General features: G+C 36.4%; 1 protein-coding gene across 1 annotated transcript in view; it reads right to left on the bottom strand.

The window, feature by feature from the left end:
- The window catches only part of LOC138168661 (pancreatic triacylglycerol lipase-like), a 19772-nt gene extending 5898 nt beyond the window's left edge, over positions 1-13874 (bottom strand). Inside the window, exons 1-9 of the mRNA XM_069097567.1 lie at positions 13829-13874; positions 11020-11174; positions 10236-10361; positions 6880-7014; positions 5258-5369; positions 3836-3955; positions 3618-3737; positions 2780-2898; positions 642-771 (exon numbers count right to left, since the gene is read on the bottom strand). Coding sequence (XP_068953668.1) covers positions 642-771; positions 2780-2898; positions 3618-3737; positions 3836-3955; positions 5258-5369; positions 6880-7014; positions 10236-10361; positions 11020-11174; positions 13829-13874 — 1063 coding nt within the window. The remainder of the gene's footprint in view (positions 1-641; positions 772-2779; positions 2899-3617; positions 3738-3835; positions 3956-5257; positions 5370-6879; positions 7015-10235; positions 10362-11019; positions 11175-13828) is intronic.
- Between the last annotated feature and the right edge of the window lie 8348 nt (positions 13875-22222).

The raw sequence follows: 22222 nt of genomic DNA, 5'->3' as shown, positions 1-22222 counted from the left end.
GGCAAGTTACTTAACTCCAATTGCCCTCCAAAAGGCAAAAAAAAAAATAGGCTGACCAAAGAGATAGGGAACCTGTGACCTCCAGGCCACATGTGACCCCCTAAGTCCTCAAATGTAACCATTTGACTGAATCCAAAGTTCACAGAACACATCTGCGATTCTGTGAAGTTTGGATTCAGTTAAAGGGTCTTACTTGAGGACCTAGAGGGCCACATGTGGGCTTGGGGCCACAGGTTCCAAACCCCTGTACTATAAAATGTTTCTTAATATTCACAAAAGAAAATATGGATATATGTTTAAGGACCCTGAGAAAATGTGCCAATATCTCAGTTACTGAAACTGGCAAATTTATTTTGTGAAACTTCTGGGTATTTGTCAGTCTGTTTCAAGAAGCATCTGAAAGCAGAGAGGTTCATTTCTACATCCAACACATTTAACAATGGACCCATGCTGTGGTGTCATCCAGATTTCTCAGGCCAGGGAATTGGCTTGAAAAACTGAATTGGCCATCAGGTTCCAATAGACATCTCCTAAATACAGTCAATCCCGTCCTTTTTTATATATACTGGAGGAGGTCTTTCCAACAGGCAATAATAATGTCACAGAGTTTTGAAAATAAGGAAAGTCAAATGGAAACTTACGAGCAAAATTACTGGCATCCCCAGTGTTGAGATAAAAGACCTGCCCCACTGCTGCCGTTTTACCAGCAAATCTGTCAGCATAGTGGCCCATCTGTGGGCATCCTCCAGATGGACAAGGGAAGCACTTATTCTGATGAAAATATATAAATGGTTGTTGAGAACATGCTATTTTTCCAGGTTTTACCTCTCTACATTCACCCCATCCATTCAATTATCTAAAAAACAGATAAAATTCTGGTACCTTCATAACAGTTGAGAAAAAAATTATTATATATAAAAATATATGGATGAATTTTCTTATCCTCTAGACTAAATCTGCATAATTTAATAAATATTTGTTGAACTGGTAGCTTAAATTGAATGATGAAGATGGCATTCAACAAACTTGTACTAATGAGTGTTAGCATAACATAACAATACAATATGGGATTATGACCTTCCCTTAACCCACCCAATAACCATAGATAGCATTTATATAGCACATAAAGTTTGCCAAGTACTTTACAAATGTTATTTCCTTTGATCCTTACATTACAACCTACAAGGTAGATGCTATAATTATTCCAGGTTTACAGATGAAGAAACTAAGGCTGAGAGATTTAATTAATTGCCCAGGATCCCCTCACTAGTAGCTTTCTGAGGCAGAATGGGAATGTAGGTGTTTCTATCACTAAGTCCAGTGTATGTCCATTGTGACATAATTCCCAACTAGAACTTGAGATGTTTTCACTTGTTAAATGACATTCATCAATGATCATTTTTAGAATGAAAATTATATGAACTAAAGGAGGGATACATTTTAAAAGTAATTGGGTGAACTTAATCAATGTTTGGGATCCAAGATCACAACACAATAATGCTGTGCTATATACCTGAGCAAATCTTTTTTTTCCTTATAAGTAATCTAAAACTTTGTTCAGAGTATGCCACAACACTTGACAAAACTGAAAAATCCAATCTGTTATCAAAATATTTAGATGATACATATTTTTAACAAGCTTTCTGATTTTAATTACATTTTTCAATTTAGCAGCAGATAGATATTAGATCAGATTTCTATATGCTGTCGTCTTTTAAAAAATGGCTCCCAAAGAAAGTTTAGAAAATGGCCCTAAATGAAAGAAATACTTCACCAGTGCCTATAAAGGAATAGAAAAATGAGGTAATCATTAGGGTAATTTAAAGCAAAATGAAAATTTATATTTACCCTGAAAATACTAATGATAATTATGTGATTAAAATTGGGTTTATGTGACTTAAGATAGAATCATCATGTAGCAACACTGATTCGACATATAGTGCATATGGAAAATGTTACTAGAAATCAATAAATGCTAGAGCTAAAAGGGTCTTAGAAAAAGAATTTGGAACTCTAGAGACAATGCTGTAGTAGGTCACATAGTGTCAGAACAGGACTGCAACCCAGGACATATAATTTCTAGTTCAGCAATCTTTCCACTACATCACCATGTTCTGATCTACTCTACTGAAATTTACAAGTATGGGAGACTTGGTTATATACTCCATCTACTTGTTCTCAAGGATTGAAGCAACTGAGGGTGTTTATTCTGAAGAACAGAAAATACAGGAGCCACTTGAAAACTATCTTGAGAACTGTTAAGAGAAATTGATCGAAAATGTTCTATTGGGGCCCAGTGGACAAAACCAGGGTAGAAGAGGAAAGAGACTTCGTGTCAGTAGAAAACAAAACATATATTACTCACAATTAGAGTTTCCAATAGTGAAAATGGGCTGTGATGAGTCCCCCTTGAAGGAGGACTTAAATTGCCCCTGGATGGTCACTTATCAGGCATGTTGTAATAAGGAGAGCTTTCAAGTATAGTTTGCATTAAATGACCTCTAACGCCCTTGTTCCTTTCAGGTCTGGTATTCTGTGTTGAGAAAGACCTTTTCTCTGGTTCTTGACATGTGATTTCATTTATAAGGAAGCTCACGGTAAGGAAACTCCCTCTACCAATGCAGATCAGCACCTTTTCAGAGAATTGGGAAATTAAGCTACCTGCCCAAAGTCAAGCTAATGTGTGCCAGAGCTAGAAAGAGAACCCAGCTTTTATGGACTTGGAACCCAAGTTCTCTATGAAGCATGTGGTACTGATTCTCATGACAAGCTTACTTACTGCCTCAAAAACTTTGTAGGAAGCACAGGGGTATCCAGAAAAGCCACTTGGGTTGAGGATGCTATCTGAATAATACTTGTAACTTCGCAGGTGATTACATGCTGTAAAATCACGAGTTCCTGCGAAATTAGATGGGATCAGACAGAAAGAACACTATCAATTTTTTGGATTAAAAATTATTATTGGAAATTTATGACATTTAAATAAGGTATAGACTTCATAGATCATGGTCAAACTTTAAAGGTATATCACACTTTTTAAAATAGTATAATTTGTTTTGTGATATATTTAGCTATCACTAAGAACTGTCAGACTAGGTTTGTCATTTCATCAATTTAGGGAGTTCCTGGAAAGAGAGTTCTTCTACCAAAGGAGATTGGTGCATTCTCCTCAACTTAGAGAAAAATTGAGCTACCAAGAAGTTTAGTGACTTGCCCAGCATCTTACAACCAGTACAGACTCTGATATATGCTCTTTAGATGCTAAGTCACTCTGGCTCTTAAAAGGATTTAGTTTTTACAAAAATGGGGCCAAATATACAGAAGAGGAGAGAATTTATTCTGAGGCATAATGGATATATTTGGGTTCAATAGTTTGTTAAAGGACAAGTTGGACTGACCCAAGGGAAATCTTTCACAAATACTTTTACTTTCATAACTACATACCCTCACTCTAGGAGGGAGGTTTCACACAACAGTATAGCACTATGGAACAGAGTTTAAAATCCATAGTTTTACAGAAGAATAAGGCAAAGTGTTGGCAAGACACCTTGGAAAGTTCGGAAAGACAATACTATGCATTTTACTAGTAATTTTTGTTATATGCTGAATAGATTTACCTTCCCAGATTCCATTTATATCTACAATCTGAGAAAGGACATTCTTCTGACATCCAGGCATTTCCTCTCCTCCATTTGGGAAGAAATCGAGGTGTCCCACAATTTCACTTGTTCCAAAACCTAAGACATTTGAAATAAGTGTTAAGTGGGTTTGAATGCATTGTGAACAACTTAATTATGGTTCTTCACGGTTGCAAGAATCAAGAGGAAGAACTCACCTATGTTAGGAATGATAGGAGCAGCATCTGTGTGAATGACATCAACAAACAAGGCGTCACTGGCATCCAGTCTAACTTCTTCTGGGGTTCCTTCAAAGTAAGGCTCAGCAGGATCCAATCCTGGGAGAAATATTGTAATATTTTAGTTATATTCTTTTATCTCATATGACATAAGTCATTTTCAAGTTGTGGCTATGTTGTGGAGTATAGAGAGATAAATGCCAAGCAGGAAGATCTGGGCTGCGTTCTTCAATTTGATGTGCAATCTGTCATAGTGAAAGCATGACCCTGAACAAGTAACTTAACCTCCCCATGTTTTAGAAAATTCTCTCAAACTATAAATAGCAAAGAATATGCTGACATGAATTGGTAGAAGGACTTGCACATCCAAGAATTCTCTATATCAATGAAATCACAGTTCTAGGTCATATCCTTAAGAATTAATACAGAAAATATCTGTATATTTATGCACTTTCATTTGGTAGTTTATGTAATAATAATGACAATGATATAATGGTTCATAATTAAGCGTGAACTATTATTAAGTGCTTGAGGGTATATATTATATTTTCCTCACACCATTCTCTTAATATATGTAATTTGAGTAATTGTTTCCCTTTTGAAGATGAGGAAGCTTAGGTTAAGAAGAGTAAGTGACTTGGCCCAAGATGTTATGTGTGCATGTATATGGATAATTGTTTGGAAAGATAGTTTGAATTTCTTGCTATTTTTAGAATATCATTGGCTCTTTTGTTGCCATCTATGTTAGAAAGGGAATTTTCTGAGCATCACAGAATTTACCACTAGGTTTCAATTCATAGAGAGCAGGAACAATCAGCTTTAGAATTGTCAGTCACTTGAACAACACCACGGTGGTATTAAAAGAGGGAAATAGAAGGATGAAGTACTTTTAGCCTACCAAGAGAAGTTCCAACTTTATGGAAAATTTCACTTCTTTAACTAAATCCTCTGAAAATACCTGATTTTTTTTCTTTTTAATATCCATATGAGGGGGTCAAAATACAAATACAAAATCCCTAAGTTTTGCTGATTAGTTTGATAGAGCCATGAGGTCAAAGACAAAAAAAAGGAAAGAGATAAAAGTTTAAAGTAACTTTTTAGTCAACATTCCCTAAAAATTTCATCTCATATCAAGGATAAGATTGCTTTTGTGAGGTAAAATAATGTAATTGTCCCAGGACAGGAAATGGAGTCAGATCAAGTGTCTCTTCCAAAAAAAAAGGCACAATTTTATATACATGTTACCTCTATGATGCTAATAGGAGGCAAAATGAAGGAACTCTTTAATATTTAACATAACACTTAGAAGACCACCAAGTTCCCATCATGTTCCTCCTCATTTCTTAATTATATAATGGCAATGTTAGCACAATATTGCAGGTTTCACTATTTTAGTCCTACCCGTGATTCGTCCAATGAGACCATTTGATCTTCTCCCAGCCTCTCCAGCAATATGGGATCCCAAACTGTGGCCAATGATGTGGACATTGGAAAGAGAGTATCCAAGCTCGTTCTGATGAGAAAAAAGGCCTTCAGAAATGACTAGGCTGGTATTAGTGACGTGATCATGACACACTCCTTGTCAGTCTTTATTGGGAATGACTTCTCATTTCTCTTCAACAGAAAAATGATATTTCTAACTTTTCAAGTAGGGGACAATATTAAAGTATTCATGATTTATGGCTTTTATTCTATCCTTCTTGTCTTAAGCCATATGTCTTTAAGATGATTTGGTAATGTTTTTGAGAAGAGGAAGACTTAATACTAAGTCCACCATGTAGAATTGTTAGAAGCTTCCCAAAGCACAAATTTGGAAGGGGAGATGATAATGAAGAATTACATAGCCATCTACAGTTTGAGTCTAAGATATTTCTTGTGTCTTTTGGTGATAAATGATAGGATGGCAGATTTAGAAGTCATCCAGTTCAAACATCTCCATATTAAGAAATGAAGACTCAGGGGCAGCCAGGTAGCACAGCGAGTAACAGCACTGGCCCCAGTGTTGGGATGACCTGGGGATTGAATCCAGGCTCAGACACTTAGCACCCACCCAGAAACACCTGGCCGTGTAACCTTGAGCAAGTTACTTAACCCAATTGCTTAGGGGCGGCCAGGTAGCACAGCGAGTAAGAACACCGGCTCCAGTGTCAGGATGACCTGGATCAAATCGCGGGCTCAGATACTTAGCACCCACCCAGAAATAACTGGCCATGTAACCTTGAGCAAGGTACTTAACCCCAATTGCTTAAAAAAAAAAAGAAATGAAGACCCAGAAAACTGACTGGACCAAGCTGACACAAGGAAGGCAAGTAGTACAGCTGGGATTTGAACCAGGTCCTCAGGTCTTACATCAGGCATTCTTTCCACTATGCCCCACTGCTCCCCAATGTTTCTTAAAAGCTGATATTGACACATGCACAAGTAATTTAACCCTTGATAACTGTCTAGGCAGCATAGTTAAAAAAAAAAAACTAGCAAAATTCAGTCAACCAACAGGTGAAAATCAGTTGTAGGAGATTGGGAGTGGGGTGGGTCAAATAAAACTAGTTGCTTGAGTTTTTTCTTAATTTGAGCCAGCAATTTAATCAAAATGGAAAAAATTGGTCTGTGTTCATAATAATAATAATGATGACAGCAGCATTCATATAGTGTTTAAAGTTTGCAAAGCTCTTTAAAATGCAGTCTTATTTTATACTCACAGCATCTCAGGCAAGTAAATGCTATTATCATCTCCACTTTGCAAATGGGGAAACAGGCAAAAAGAAATAAAATGACCTGCCCAGGGTCACACAGCCGGTAAGTGTATAAGGTCAGATTTGAACTCGATCTTCCTAACTCAAGATCTATCCACTGAACTACCTTCATCTTCACAGACAAAAACTGAAATGCAAACCCACTACTGTTCCCTTCTGGTCAACCAACACAAACTAAGAGGTTCATGATGAACCCTAGCAATTGTATGCACACAGCTTTCACGGTACGATGGGTAGAGAGTAAGAGACAGCATGAAGACATTTAGTTACCTTGAGATAATCCACAAAATAGGCTATTTCAGCCCCTACTACTCGAACATTTTGTGAAGCTTGGGTATATAAAGTCCGTGAGCCCTTTTTCCAGTCCACACAGATGCAGTTTACCTCTTCCACTTTAAACAAGGTCTAGAACAAATACAAGAGATATAATTAAATCATTAAGGGGATGTTACAATACCCTTTTTTCAAGATTTTTTTCCTTATCACTAACATGTATAATGAACTATATTTTCTATGTATGGTTTGTTCAAGATCTTAAAATCCATTAACAATAATAAAACATTTTAAGGATGGTACAATACAGAATTACTACTCTTTGACATTTAACATTCCTGACTATTAATTTGACTTTTACTGAAACCTGGTATCTGAAGTTCAGCAAGGACTCTCCTGAGGGATTCTATTGCAGCAAGTGGAGAAATGTGTATCATGGGAAACTACAAGAAGTATAATGTATACAATGTGTTGTTATTAAGCAGTAACAGGGATAGGTCTATGTACAGAGATTTCCCCTAGCAGGCCTTTAGAGATGAGTATAATTGGTAAGTGAAAAAGTTTGTTAGTTTGTTTTAAATTATCCTGGTTTCAAAGAAACTAAAGGGATTTGGGGACAAACCCATATAATTTTCTTTGAAGCTACATTCCTGGAAATATATTTCACATGAAAAAATGTCCTGCAGATATATAGTTCAAACCTTTGGTCCTTCTAGGCCTATGTACCTTCCAATAGAACCATAAGTAGCATGGGGCAAATGGGGCTTTGCTCCAGGAAACTGATATCCCAGGTAGGAAATAAAGGGAAATATGAAATGCAAGCACTTCTCTGGCTGCAATCCTGTAGCTATAGTCTACTTTCCTGGAGACCAGCTTCCTCTCTCCCCCCAGTCCCAAACCTAGTATGTAGAAGTTCTAGGACTGTTTGGGGATAGGGGATAGGTTGCTCCCATGGGGAATAATGGTTTTTCTGTGCCACCATGGCCCTCACCCATACAAATAGATTTGCTACAGAAGCATTTTCCTACTTTTAGATCTGCTGGTGACTCCTACCCTCCCATCTTGGCTTCTTCACAGAGAGTTGGGCTTTCTGAGAACCCAGGCAATTAATTTGTTGAATTAACCCAGGCAACGTTTGTTGAATTGAATTAAAGTTTGCTGAATGCTCGAAGAGGGAAGCATTGAGAAGGAGAAAAAGAAAGATCTTTTGGCTCCTGAAAACCATATCCCACCAGAGTGGGACCTGAGGACCTGCTCTCTCAAATAACAAGCCAAAGCACACCTGGAGAAGAAACATTGAGGACACTAGACATTCCTTCAACAGCCTTCAAATCTCCTGTGCTGGCTTCAGAAATCCAAAACACAAGCACTTAAGATGTATCTCTGCTATCTCAAAGAGCCACTACTCCTTGAGAATGTAAGGGGAAGTGAGACACATCCATTAGAGTACTGAAAAAAGAATATTAGAGCTGAATGGAAACATAAGAATAATATTAGCTAGTATTTATATAGTGTTTTAAAATTCACAAAGCACTTTACATATGTTAATATTATTTCATCTGTACAAAATCTCCTCTGTAGAGATGAAGAAACCAAGGCTAAGAGAGGTTATTTGACTTGTCTAAGATCAGCTAGTGTCTGTCTAAGGTAGAATTTGCAATTGGATCATTCTGACTCTAAAGTCAAAGCATTGTCTACTATGCACTGCACCAGGTCCCCCAAACTTAGATCATCTAGCCAAACAACTGGGAATAAAATCAGGGGCAACTTTAGCCATCTACTATGATCCTTTAAATTTATTGAGGAGGAAACCAAAGTCCAGAAAAGTAAAAATGCACCAAGAGCACACCCTTGGTAAATAACATAACTGAAATTTGAACCCAAAAATCGTGACTACAAATCAGGCCCTTATTGTCCATGCTCCCTCTCATATTCATGAAGAAACTGAGACCTAGAACTGGCAGATGACTTGGAAAAGGGCACACAATTAATAAATGCTAAAGTCAGGATTAGAATTCCAAATCAGTGCTCTTTCCATGTATAATTCCTTATACATTACAGGAAATTTTGTGTCCATGATATTAGAGCAAATTGAGGGTGTCAACAAATGTTCCTTTGTAGCTTGCATCCTTACTTGAAGGAAAAATGATTTTACAATGGTTTTCCTTCAATTACTCTAGAAAACTAGTGTAGTTAATCACTTCTTTAAGTGTGAAATGAGTAGATTGCAATAAGACAGTTAACATCATCTCCATGATCATTGTAGATTGCCCTTCAAAGAACTAAATTATAGAAAATGTCCAGGAATCATCATAGTGACCCTATACATATTGGATAATTAACAAACATCTAATCAATAATCCATGGAAATGAATGAAATGAAGGGATCAGTCATTAGGTTAAACATCTGGAAATGGGCATAATCTGTAATTGATTTGGTCTGAGAGTTTTGGAAAACTTCAGCACACACACTTTACACTTTCCAAATGAGTGAGTGAATTAATCCATGTGGGTATAATATTAATTTTTTAGGTCCTTGCATTATTGGAAACTGACTAGATTTCATTAAAAGGTAAAAATATCTTAATTCTCTTTGTACAACTTTTATGATCAGAGGGAAATAATCATTTCTAGGTTTCAAACGTAGAAATCAGAAGTAAAGACCAAATGGATGGAGGAGGTGTACATTTATGGCTTTCAGTGAGAAGTTAGTAAACAGAAGTCAAGGCTGATGGAATATTTTTGTCCTATGCCAAGTTAGATATTTCATTTGGAAATCTGAAGCTAGTGAGAAAACCCTCAAAAAAGATTAATGGCAGGGGTGACTAGGTGGCTCAGTGAATAGAGCACCGGCCCTGGAGTCAGGAGTACCTGAGTACAAATCCGGCCTCAGACACTTAACACAAAAACTAGCCATGTGACTTTGGGCAAGTCACTTAACCCCAAATGCCCTCCAAAAAGCAAAAAAAAAAAGACTAACAGAGTATCTTCAGTGGCAACATAAGAGTATAATCAGAGGCAAAATGGTAAGATAGAAAGAACGTTGGTCAGGGAATCAAAAGATCTTGCTTGCTACTTGCCTTACAAATTGAGCATAAGATCGCAAGTAGGAGGCCTCAGAGGCAGAATTTGAATCCAGTTGATTTGATTCTAAATCCATTGCTTTTTTCACTACACTTCACTGTCTTTTTTGACAGGGTGTGCACAAGTGATAACATTTGACTGCTTATTTCTCACATATACAGAATGAACATAAAACTTGAGCTGTTTTCCTCCCAGCGCTTTTGTGAGGGCTCTGTGAAGATTAGTATAAGAGAATGAGAGGGGTGGGTTTACTACTGCTGTTCTCCTACCGTGCACATGTTTGTCAGCCAGCCTTCTTCACCTTTGTCTATGAAGCCATGAACGATAAATCGAGTTTTTCTATTCTTGTTGAAATTAGAGCTTTTTACAGCTGCCACATTGTTGGGAAGAATTTCCTGTGTTAAGAAGAAAAAAAAAATGCTTATCAATCTCTCTGTTTTCTGAAATAGAATTTTTTGGACATGTAGGGAAAAGCTTCTGAGAAAGGGGTCATTTTCATAGCTACACTGACACTATTGCAAATCATAGCCTAATTGGTAAATATCACAGGACTCTGCCATCACTTAGGAAATAGACTGTGAAATGCATGCTCTAATAATGATAGTGAGGGCAGTTTGAATGTGCAAAAATATGACCTGGAAGGAGGAATTGATCCTTATCTGTTACATTTAAAGCAATTATGGACAGTTTGGATACGAAATACAAATCTTCAATTAGTTTGCACAATTGTTTGCATGTGATCTTCTGCATTAGACTGAACTCTTTGAAAGCAGAGACTGTAGTTTCCTTCTCTTTGTATCTTTGGCACTAGCACATAACCTGGCACATAGAAGGTGCCTAATAAATGTTTGCTGACATGACTTGACTTGACATAAGGCAAATAGTGACTCCCTCGATAATTCACAGGAAAGTATAACTTGATCTTATTGTTTTTAAAAAGGCCCCCAACCCCAACGATATGTTCAGTGAGGAACTAGGAAATCTAGGTAGTGTGTTATTTCATCTAAATAATATGCATAAATTATACATCTTAAAAATTATAGCAGGACTTACTTGATAGTTGCCTGGGCTTTCATTGGTATACAGAAGAAAGCGAGTGTCGATACTTTCTGGAGATGAGGGGAGCACATGGAAGGGTCTTTGTAAAGTGCCAGCCCAGGGTGCATCATCTGTAAAGCATCCCAGTCTTGAATAGCAGACTTGGCTTCCTGTAATCACCCAAAAAGGAATATCTCAATAATAAATTAAACTAGAAGGCAGTGTTGTTGGAGAACAACTTGTTAAAATAATGTTTTACATTTTACTTCTCTCTCCTCAAAATTCCTAAATGGTTGTAAGTGGCATCCATGTTCTTCTTTCCTAAATACTAAAGGAACAGGATTTAAAATACTAAAGTGCCTCATTCTTCTTATTTCCCTGTTAAGTCCTCTCCCCAAACTTTTTTGTTTTTTGTTTTTGATTCCACCATTTCTGTGCTGGAACCACATGCAATAGAATCTAGGGAAAGCACACCTTAGCCAATCAATAAACATATGAAAAGCACCTACTATGCCATACACTGTGCAAAATACTTAGTGCTGGATGTGTTGGCCTACACTGTAGTTCCTGCTACCAGGGAGGCTGAACTTGAAGGATCTCTTGAGCTCAGAAATTCTAAGCTACAATGGGATCAGACTTGCCTCAATATGTCCAGTTCTTGGGAGCAGGGGGCTACCCAGGGAGGGAGTGAAATGACCCAAGTTAGAAACAGAATAGATCAAAGTTTCCATGTTGACCAGTGGTGATTATATGATGTTAGTCAATAGCCCCTCCACTTCCAACCTGGGAGACTTAGACAGACCCAGTCTCAAAAAAAAATATGCCTTAATTAAAAATAGGATGGTGGAGCAGAATAAAATTTGTTCTTGTAGTTTAAAGAAGTAGATTTGAATTGCAATCCTAACAACTTGCTTTAAAAAATAATGTAACATCTAAATATGATTTGTATTTTTTCACTACTGTATGACTCTGGATAAGATCCAGCAGTTCTGAAGTTCAGTTTTCTTATTGCAAAATAGGGATGACAATAATACATAATAGAGTAGTTTGGGGGATCAAGTGAGAGAATCTCACTTATACTGTTTATAGTAGCCTATAATACCTATAGTACCTGTTGGGTCAGTCCCTAAAGTTCAACATGATTCCAGCTGAACTCCTTCCCCCATAAAACCTGCCCCTCTTTTAACTTGTCAATTTCTGTTAATGGCAGCACCATCTTCCCAAGTCTCTGAAGCTAGAAAACCCAAAGTCATTTTGCATTTTTCTCTCTTCTTCATCCTCTACATAAAATCGTTTGCCAAGTTCTGTTTATTTAGCCTCTATAGCATCTCTCACATACTGACTTTCATTTCTGCTACCACTACAACCTCCCTTCTTTAAAGGTCTCATTACTTCTCAGTTGTATAATAGCAATACCTTTTAATGGGTCTTTCTGCCTCCTAGTCTCTCTATTCTCTCTGTTATAATCTTGATAATGTAGCCTTAAATTATGACTCATCAAATACCATCTGTGACTCCCCACTGTCTAATGGATAGAGTGTAAGGTCCTTATCTTAGTTTTTAAAACTGTCTACAATATGATTACATCCTTCCTTTATAGCCTTATCTAATTCTAATAAAAATCAATCCCCTCATATACTCTTAGTCAAACTAGACTATTAATCATCCCTCAGTATCCTCCTGTCCACTTCATGTAGAGTCAAGAGTACAGTGAGTAGAAGACTGGGTTTGGAGTCATAAAGACTCAGACCATTAATCTGAACTGTGTGGCCTTGCAAAGTAATTTAAGTTCCCTGAACCTCATTTAGGAAACTGTAAAATTAGGGTATTAGACTAGATTGCCTATGAAGTCATTTCCATACTAGATCTAATTATCCTTTGCTCATGCTTCTCCTTTCCACCTTCTTTTCTTCAAGGCTCAGTTCCAGTACTACTTCTGAAAAAAGTCTTCCCTTATTCTTCCACCTGAAAGTGATTTTCCCATCCTCAATTTTCTCGTATCTCCTTTTGGATATCTCCTTTCCCCTTGGTTAATTTTACCTTGCATTATAGCTATTGTAATACATGTCTCACCTTCCTCATTCTATTTTAAGTCCTTAGGGGAATGAACTATGTTTTCTTTCCTCTCTATATATACAATGCTTGGCACATAGTTAGCATTCAGTACATTCCTGTTGAATTGTGCTGAATAGCAAAGCACTACACAAGTGAGTGGCAGAGATGCTCCCAGCTCTGATCAGTGTTGAACATTACTTTGACTGTTTAAAATTTATCCAAGACACAAAACACTTTCATCCTTTGGCTCAACCAAACCTTTGGCCCAAGAGGTGCTCTAGATGGAGGAGATACAATCTCAGTCCACGAGTAAAAATAATAATGAGCTTAGCATAGTTCTGGGCTTGAACATTACAAAGTTAGTGAGCTCCTCCAAAGGAAAAAAAATAGTGTTGGCAAAGTTACCAGAATTTAAAGTTACAAAGCTATAGCATTGGATATTTATTTTTGGCAATCCTATGATTTCATGGGGTTAGGGTAGAGACATCACTGTGAGGAATTCCCCCAACAATGCAGATCAACCCTTGCTCTGCAACTTAGTCTTAGATAGTTACCTAGAGCACAGGAAGGTTAAGTTACTTGACCATGATCCAAGCAACCACTATATACCAGGGGTGAGATAGGAACCCAAGCTCTCCTAATACAGAGGTTGACTTTCAATCTATTACAATAGACTGTCTCTACACAAGAAATATTTCTGAACCATTTCACAGACTGAGATACATAAGAGACTTACATGTCCAACACTGACATAAATATAATTTCTTACCTGCCGCTATGCCCAATAGCAGAAAGAATGTCCAAATTAGCAGCATCTAAATAAAACCAAATACATAGTTGAGCTTTGGTAGAGAAACAGTAGCAAAGATTGTAATAATTCATGTTCACTTAATTTTTTTGTTGTTCTATTTTATTTTGTTTTGAATAATGTACATAATAAAACAGCTCTGGAAAAGATTTCCCTCACTCACCGTGGATGTTCAGGTAAGCCCTATGCTCCACTCCAAATAGCCTGTTCTTTTATAACAAAATCTTATCATCTGCTGGCATTACCATGGGAAAGAAGCATAAAAAAGAGAGAAGCTGCCAAGTGTATATTTCTAATTTTAATCACAAATGAAACCAAATAATTGTGTAAATTTTCCATTATAATTATAAGCAGGCAAAGAACATGTAAAACAGTCTTTGTTAATCTGATTAGTAGTTGTTCAGATTCAACAAACATTCAACAATTTCGACAAACATAAAGTGCATGGAGGGGAGTAATATGAAACCAGGCTGTAGAGGTAGGTAGGAAGCAGATGGTGGGGAGCTTTGAATCCTATAGATAAAATACTAAACAGTCAATATTTTCTCCTCAGTAAATGATGAGTGTAAGAGGAAACTACTGAGTTACATTTGTAAATAATAACTTTGAGATATTTATGGGCACTTAGAAGGAAATGTCTAGCAAATAATTGATATTTGGGAATGGATTTCAGAAAAGGTAACCAGTTGATTTATAAATTTGGGCATCATCTACATAGAAATGATTCTTGAATCTATGAGGGCAGAGGAAATGTTTAAGAGAGTAAAGAGAGAGCGTTTTCATACTCTAACACGAAATGTGCAAGATATGGATGAAGTTGAAGGAGACCCAGGAGAGAGTAGAATTATGGGAAGAAATAAAGAATTGATGGGTTGGTTGTGACAGTGTCAAAAGATACAGAAAAGTCAAGGACAATGAGCCTTAAGAGAAGGTTGCAGAATTTAGCAATGGTGAGATTATTAGTAGTCTTTGAGCTAAAAAGTTCAGTCAATTTATAGGGTTGCAAGTGATATTGTAATGAGAGTTAGAAGTGAGGGGATGTCAATAAGTACATTAAGTTATTATTGTGTTATGAGAAATGACAAACAGGATTTCAGAAAAATCTGGGAGGACTTACATAACCTGATGCAAAATGAAGTGAACAGGAGAAGGTTGTATACAGTAACAATATTGTACAATGAACTGTGAATGACAACTATTATCAGCAATATAATGATCCAAGACAATCCCAATAGACTCCTGATGAAGCATACTATCTACTTCCAAAGAAAGACCTGATACTGTCTGAATATAAACTGAAGCATGCTATTTTTCACTTTCTTTCTCTTTCCTCTCTTTTTCTTTTTTTCTTTCTTTCATTTTTTCTAGTCTTCTTGTACTAAATGACTACTATGGAAATATTTCACATGATCACACATGTATAAACTTCATAGCATTGTTTACTATCCCTGGGAGGAGAAAGAGGAGGACAGAAGTGACAGAGGGAAGGAGAGAATTTGGAACTCCAAACTTTTTTTAAATGTTATGAAATGTTTTAACATATAATTTGGTAAAAAAAATAAAATAAAATATTATTTTAAAATAGAAGTGGATTCAACAAGTATAGGCAACTTTTTTGCAGAAGTTTTGTGATGAAGGGACAGAATAATAATAGTTTGGTTAGGAGATTGAAAGATCAAATTATGATTTCTTTTTTTCTTCCTTTCTTTCAAGAAAGGGGCAGATTAAAGCATATGTATTGGGAGAGAGGGAAGCATCAGAAGATAGGGAGAAATTGAAGATAAGAAAGAAAGGAAGGGAATGATCAATAGAAGAAACTCTTAGAGGAGATGAAAGAATGGGCTCAGCTGCAGAAGTGGATAAGTTGCCCTTGTGAGGAAAAGGGTCAGTTCTTTCTCACGGGCAAAGAGGAAAAGGTATTCAAGATGAAGGACAATGCATCATTATTTCAACCTTATAGCTTTTGTAGGGGCCCCATTTCACTCTACAGTTCTAATGGGTATAGTTCTAATTCATATTATGTCCCATATAAGTAAATATTTGCATAGCTTTAATTACAGTAACTTTATAATGAGGTGATAACAATTTACCAGCCCACATGATGTTTCTACAAGCTGCTGATAATACTCTCAGTCAGTACACAAAAAAATAAAGGATTAGAATGCCTTCTTTTTAAATTTTTTTTTTGCCTTTTGGAGGGCAATTGGGGTTAAGTAACTTGCCCAAGGTTACACGGATACTTTTTTTGGGGGGGGAAGGTGTTAAGTGTCTGAGGCCAGAACCAAACTCAGGTCCTCCTGCCTCCAGGGCTGGCGTTTTAATCACTGCACCACCTAGCTACCCCTAGACTGCCTTCTTAATAGCCTAGTGCTAAAACTCAATAATTTGAGAAGGTGGAAATTAGTGTGAGTTGGTACTAAGTGACTTTCCAGAGTACATTTTTTTCTCAACAATAATATGGAAGAAACAATACATCAGGGAAAGGAATTGGTCAACAGCAAAAAAAAGCTGCCTCGGTTATATGCTTTCAGAATGAGATGTGAGGATGATGCTAAAATAGAATTAAATCAAGTTTTGTTTTTTTTAAGTCTGGGAGAAAATTATCTGAAAGGCAAATGTCAGAAGAGAGTTTTGAAAATATTCAATTTGGAAATGATCTTATATAAATATATATATAAATATAAAATATAGCTATGTATATAATATCACTTTGTTTCTAGTTCTTTGCTACAATAAGAACAGTTACTATAAATATCTCCATACAAATGAATAATTTGTCCTCTTTATTTCTTGGGCATATACATCTAATATTGATATTGCTAAGTTAACAGGTACGTACATTTCTTGACTTTTGGATTATAGTTCTGAACTGCTCCAAAATGGCTAGACATATTCACTAATCCATCAATAACACATTGTGCCTGTCTTCCCACAATCTTTTCAACAATTGTTATTTTCCTTTTTCATCATTTTTGCCAATCTGAGAGGGATGAGGTAAACAGAATGTTTTAATGATTTGCATTTCTCTAATTATTAGAACTCTGGAACATTTTTTCCATATACCTGTTGTAGCTTGGATTTGAGAATAGCCTCTTCTTATCCTTTGATAATTTACTAGCAAATGGCTATCTTTATAAGAAGTGATTTCATAGACTTGGACCTAGGTGGGGCCTAAGAGTTCACCTAGTCCAACTTTCCCCACTCCATCCTATCCTTTTTTTTTTAAACAGATGAAGAAATTGTGGCTTATAGAAGTAGAATGAATTGCCATATTTGAACTCAGGATATCTGATTCTATAACCAGTGTTCTTTCCACTGTATTACACAGTCTGTTTGTTCATATTCCTATCTATCTTTCTCTTTTCTCATATAATGTCTACAACAATACCAACTTGCCTATAAGATTTCACAGAAAGCACAGTGATTTTTATAACCTCTCTATTAAAACTATATTAAAAATAGTACAGAAGATAAATATCTAGGATCAGCTAAACATTTTTTTTCTTTTAGCTCTCCTTTAACTCTATTATTCTTTCTTCATAGAAACAAGAAATCAGGGTTTTTGTTCCCTATTTTATTATGGGGACAATTCTCCAGTAGTTATGGCTGGGTCTACATAGTCTGACTACAGAAACAATATTTCTCCCTCTCAGAGAAGAGAATTACCCTGTCTTGACTCTTCAAGCTAGGCAAAAAATGACTGTTAGTAATTTTGCATACTGCTTTAGTGTGTCCAGCCACAGAAGTATGAACTGTGGTCCCAACTCATAAGACCAAGTGGTTCATTTGAAGGTGTTCTTTTAGAATTACACAGAATCTGTGGGTGTGGAAAGGGTAGCTAGGTGGCATAGTGGATAGAACTCTGGACCCGGAGTCAGGAACACCTGAGTTCAAATCTAGTCTCAGACACTTACTAGTTCTTTGACCCTAGGCAAGTAATTTAACCCTGTTTGCTTCAATTTCTCCATCTGTAAGATGAGCTAGAGAAGGAAACAACAAACCACTCTAGTATCTTTGCCAAAAAAAAAACCCAAAAGGAAAAACAGAGTCAGACATGACTGAAAATGACGAAAAATGGGTATGGATAGCTACTCTGCTTCTTGAGAGCAAGGGCTGAGTTTTACCTTTCATTGTACCCCTAGTCTGCCTGGCACACAGGTTCAGGTGACAATTATCTAAAAGGGGAATTCAAATCCTAAACAAAGTTTTCACAAAGGGTTCCACTTACTGTATTTACTTATAAACCACATAAATAGATCTTCATGGAGAAGGAGTCCATAGGTGCTATGAAAGTGATATTTTCTGAAGTATCTCTAGAAATTCAATAATGTTACCCTAAAACTCTGACATAAAATTTATTTTAAAAAATTCATTCTTTATTTTCCCCCAATATTATGTATATACATATATATATAAATGGTGCTATATATATAATATGGTGCTATATATATATATAGCACCATATTCATTTTATTATAGTTGAATAGCAGCAAAACACTATTTGCCATTGATTGCTATTCTAGGCAACTTGGAAAAAAGTCATACACACACACACACCAAAATAAAACAAAAAAGTTCCTTAGATTACATATCTCACTAAAAATTCATATATATTATGATGGTTTTGTTTTTCTTTTTTTCTAGTAGAGGGATAATTGGGAGGGAATAAAAATGAATGTCTACCAATTGAAAATAAATTTTAACTTAAAAAGTGAAATTGGGGTTCTTGATTGTTTTAGATGTGTAGTAAGCAATCATAGAGTAATAGAATCTCAGAATTAGGAGTCATAAAGTCCAACCCATACCTGACCAAGAACCCTCTCTACAATGTCAATCAACTTATTAAAAACATTTATTAAGCTCCTCCTCTCATCCAGATACTAGAATAGGTGCTAGGGATCCAAATACAAAGCAAAGTAGGTGACACAGAAGATGGAACACTGAATTTTAAGTTAAGAAGATCTAAGTTCAAATCCTGCCCAGATACTCACTAGCTTTGTGACGTTAGATATGTCACTTTACTTCTATCTGCCTCCATTTCTTCAAGTGTAAAATGGACATAATAACACCTACCTTCTAGGGCTGTTGTGAGGATCAAATATGATACCATTCATAAATTACTTAACCCATTACCTGGTACATAGCAAATGCTTAATTAATTTTTGTTTTTGTTTTTTCTTTCATTTCATATGCTTTGCCAGGAGAGACAAACATGATCATATATACAAAATAGATACAAGACACTTTTTTGACCATGAATGCGCTGGCAACTGGAGGTATTAGGAAAGGTCTCATGTTTGGGGTATTAGGATTTTCAATGAAACTAGAGATTCTAAAAGGAAGAGATGAGATAAAAGGTAAAAGGTGGTGCATTCCAGGTTTGGTGGACACAGAGTACAAAGCCATGGAGATGAAAGTTGCAGTGCTATCTATGAAAAATAGTAAGAGGCCAGCATGACTGAACCCTAGAGTTTGTGAAGGGGAGTTATGTGCGTCATGTGTGTAATAATTGTGTAAATTTGTTTATGTAATAATGTTTACATGTCAAATGCTGGAAAATTAAATAGTGACTACACTGTGAAGAGTTTTGAATGCCAAATAGAGGGGTTTATATGTGAATGCCATTCAGAAGAATTTTTATTTTATATTAGAAGTAATTGGGAGCCACTGGAGTTTATTGAGTAGGAGAACGATCTGGTCAGATCTATGCTTTAAGTAAATCATTTGGCTGCTATGTGACTGATTAAAGGCCAGAGACATAAAGTATATGGCCCAATTAAGAAGTTATTGCAGTATCCAGTCAGAAGGTTGTAAGGGTTTACAGTATACTATATAAGGGGTGGGTAACCTGTGACCTCAAGGGCACATGTGGCTCTTTAAGTTCTCAAGTATGGCCCTTTGACTAAGTCCAGACTTCACAGAACAAATCCACTTAGTAAAAGGATTTGACTCAATCAAAGGGCCTCACCCAAGGACTTAGAAGGCCACATGTGACCTGGAGGCCACAGATTACCCACCCCTGGTCATTACACTAATGTGGTGGCTATAAAAGTGGTGAATACAGACACCTGGAAAAGATGTTGTAGAGGTTGATTGGATATATAGCGTAAGAGAAGTTTAGGGATCTAAGATGACTCTGAGGCTGTGAACCTGGCAGACTGAAAGAATGATGGATCCCTTTTCAATAAGAAAAGAGTTGATAAGGGGTATGGTTTTAGGGGAAATAAAGAAAAAAATATATATATACATACACACATGCATACATAGACATACATACACATACATATATGGGTGTTTGTATGTATGTAAAGGATTATTTGCCAGGTACTCTGCTAAATACTGGGCATAAAAAATGTAAAGCAAGATATTTCTTGCCTTAAAGGAGCTTACTTTCTAATAGGGGAAGATGATACATATATGGTAATGCTGTTGGAGAAGGAAGGATGTTTTGGTGCAGGAAGTCATAGCTACAGTATAGAGCAATTAATTGGCAAGTTTTTTCCAAGAATATTAGTGTTGATTTGATTATTTTCCCAGCAATAAGGGTGGAAAGGGAGGAGAGGCAAACAAATGTAGGGTTCTCAGTCATGATGGAAAGAAAAAGAACTGAAAAGTAGAAGTATGTATAGAATAATTTTACATATACAGATATATATGTGTGTATATATGTGTATATGTATTTGTATATACATACACACACATATTTGTTTCTAACAACAGCCATCTCTAGGACAGGGGAGGGAAGGAAGGAAAAAAAAAGAAATTTACATGATAAATGCATTTTATAATTAAAAGAAATAGCAAGTTCTACATGATAAATTTGCAGTTTCACATACAAAGATCCTTTTATTATACTATATATTGGAAATATTTGTTTTATTCCATAAATAAAAAAGAAAAGAACATTCACTAATTGGATGCTCAGGGTCCTAGGGTAGGTTTGTGAAATGTTGGGAGAGAAGTAGAAAGTTACGTTTTGTACTTGGTGAGTTTGAGGTGCCTATTTGGATATGTAATCAAAAATTTCCAGGAGGTAGTTAGTGATGTAGGATTGATGCTTAGGAAAAAGACTAGGGCATGATATATAACTTTGAGAATAATTTGCATTTAAGTGATAATTAACTCATGGGAACTGATATGATCACTAAGTGTAAAAGTAGAGAAAAAGAATAGAAGAGGAGTAAGGGTAGAGTCTTGGAATGTAATTGCAGTTAGGGTATGGTATATATACAGATATAGATATAGGTGATAATTGATAAAAGGAGAATGAGAAGAGATGGTCAGGTAGGAGGAGAGCTAAAAACAAACAGTAGTGTTACAAACACCCAGAAAGGAGACAATATGTAGGAAGAGAGGTTAGATAGAAATGTTACAGAGCCATTACAAAGGATAAAGACTAAAGAGAAGTAATTAGATTTGGCAATTAAGAGATCATCAACCAGAGACACTTACAGAGACACTCTCTCTCTCTCTCTCTCTCTCTCTCTGTATATATATAACCTTGGGCGAGTCACTTAAACCCAATTTCCTCCAAAAAAAAGGAAGGAATGAAGGAAGGAAGGAGGGAGGAAGGGAGGGAGGGAAGGAAGAAAAAAGAAAAGAAAAAAAGAGAGCACTGGATACTTTGAGGAGAGCAGCTTCAGTTATGTGATGACCTCAGAAGTCAGTTTACAAAAGGTTAAGCAGCGAAAGGAAAGAAAGTAATGTCAACAAGTGTTGACAGCATTTTCTAGGAACTTGGTTGAGGGTGGGAGAAGAGATATAAGAAAATATCCAACAAGTGATCATCCTGCCTTTGCTTAAAGACCTCCAGGAAGGGTGTAGCAGCAAGCACCCCAAGCGTCCTCAGGGTTTGCAGCTACCACAGGTTCTTGGATCTGCTTTGTTAAAGGAAAGCAACTCAAAATGGGTTAACAAGCTTACTTTAATCAGTCAGACATATATCGTTTACCTTGTTCAGGAGAAAAGGTCAGCACCCTGAACCTCAAAGTATACAGGCATAATTATCAAGACAGAAACATCAAGTAGACAGATTTCCAAACTGTCCAACCATTACATCCATACCCAGTCAACATCTGGGTTTCCACATTCTGGGTTTTTCAAAGCCGGGGGACTCTCAACAACGGCTTCCCAGAATTCAGATCAAATCACAGAACACTTCTCAAAGTGAGTCCCAAAACAAAGCTACACATCAGGGCTTATATAGCCTTCTCCTGGCTCAGAGAATGTAACAACCTTATTGACCCACTGGCCAATCAAAAAGTATCTACTGAAAAACAAGCCTCCCTCCCCAGGCTTCTGCTGCACTTTAGCCTAGGGGCAGGGAAGATCTTTAAAATTTACATTCGCATTACA

Source organism: Petaurus breviceps, unplaced genomic scaffold (assembly GCF_028583685.1).
Source record: "Petaurus breviceps papuanus isolate PSGF00001 unplaced genomic scaffold, PetGlider_PUasm1.0 37, whole genome shotgun sequence".
Taxonomy (NCBI): Eukaryota; Metazoa; Chordata; class Mammalia; order Diprotodontia; family Petauridae; genus Petaurus; species Petaurus breviceps.
This window is presented reverse-complemented; position numbering and strand designations above follow the sequence as displayed.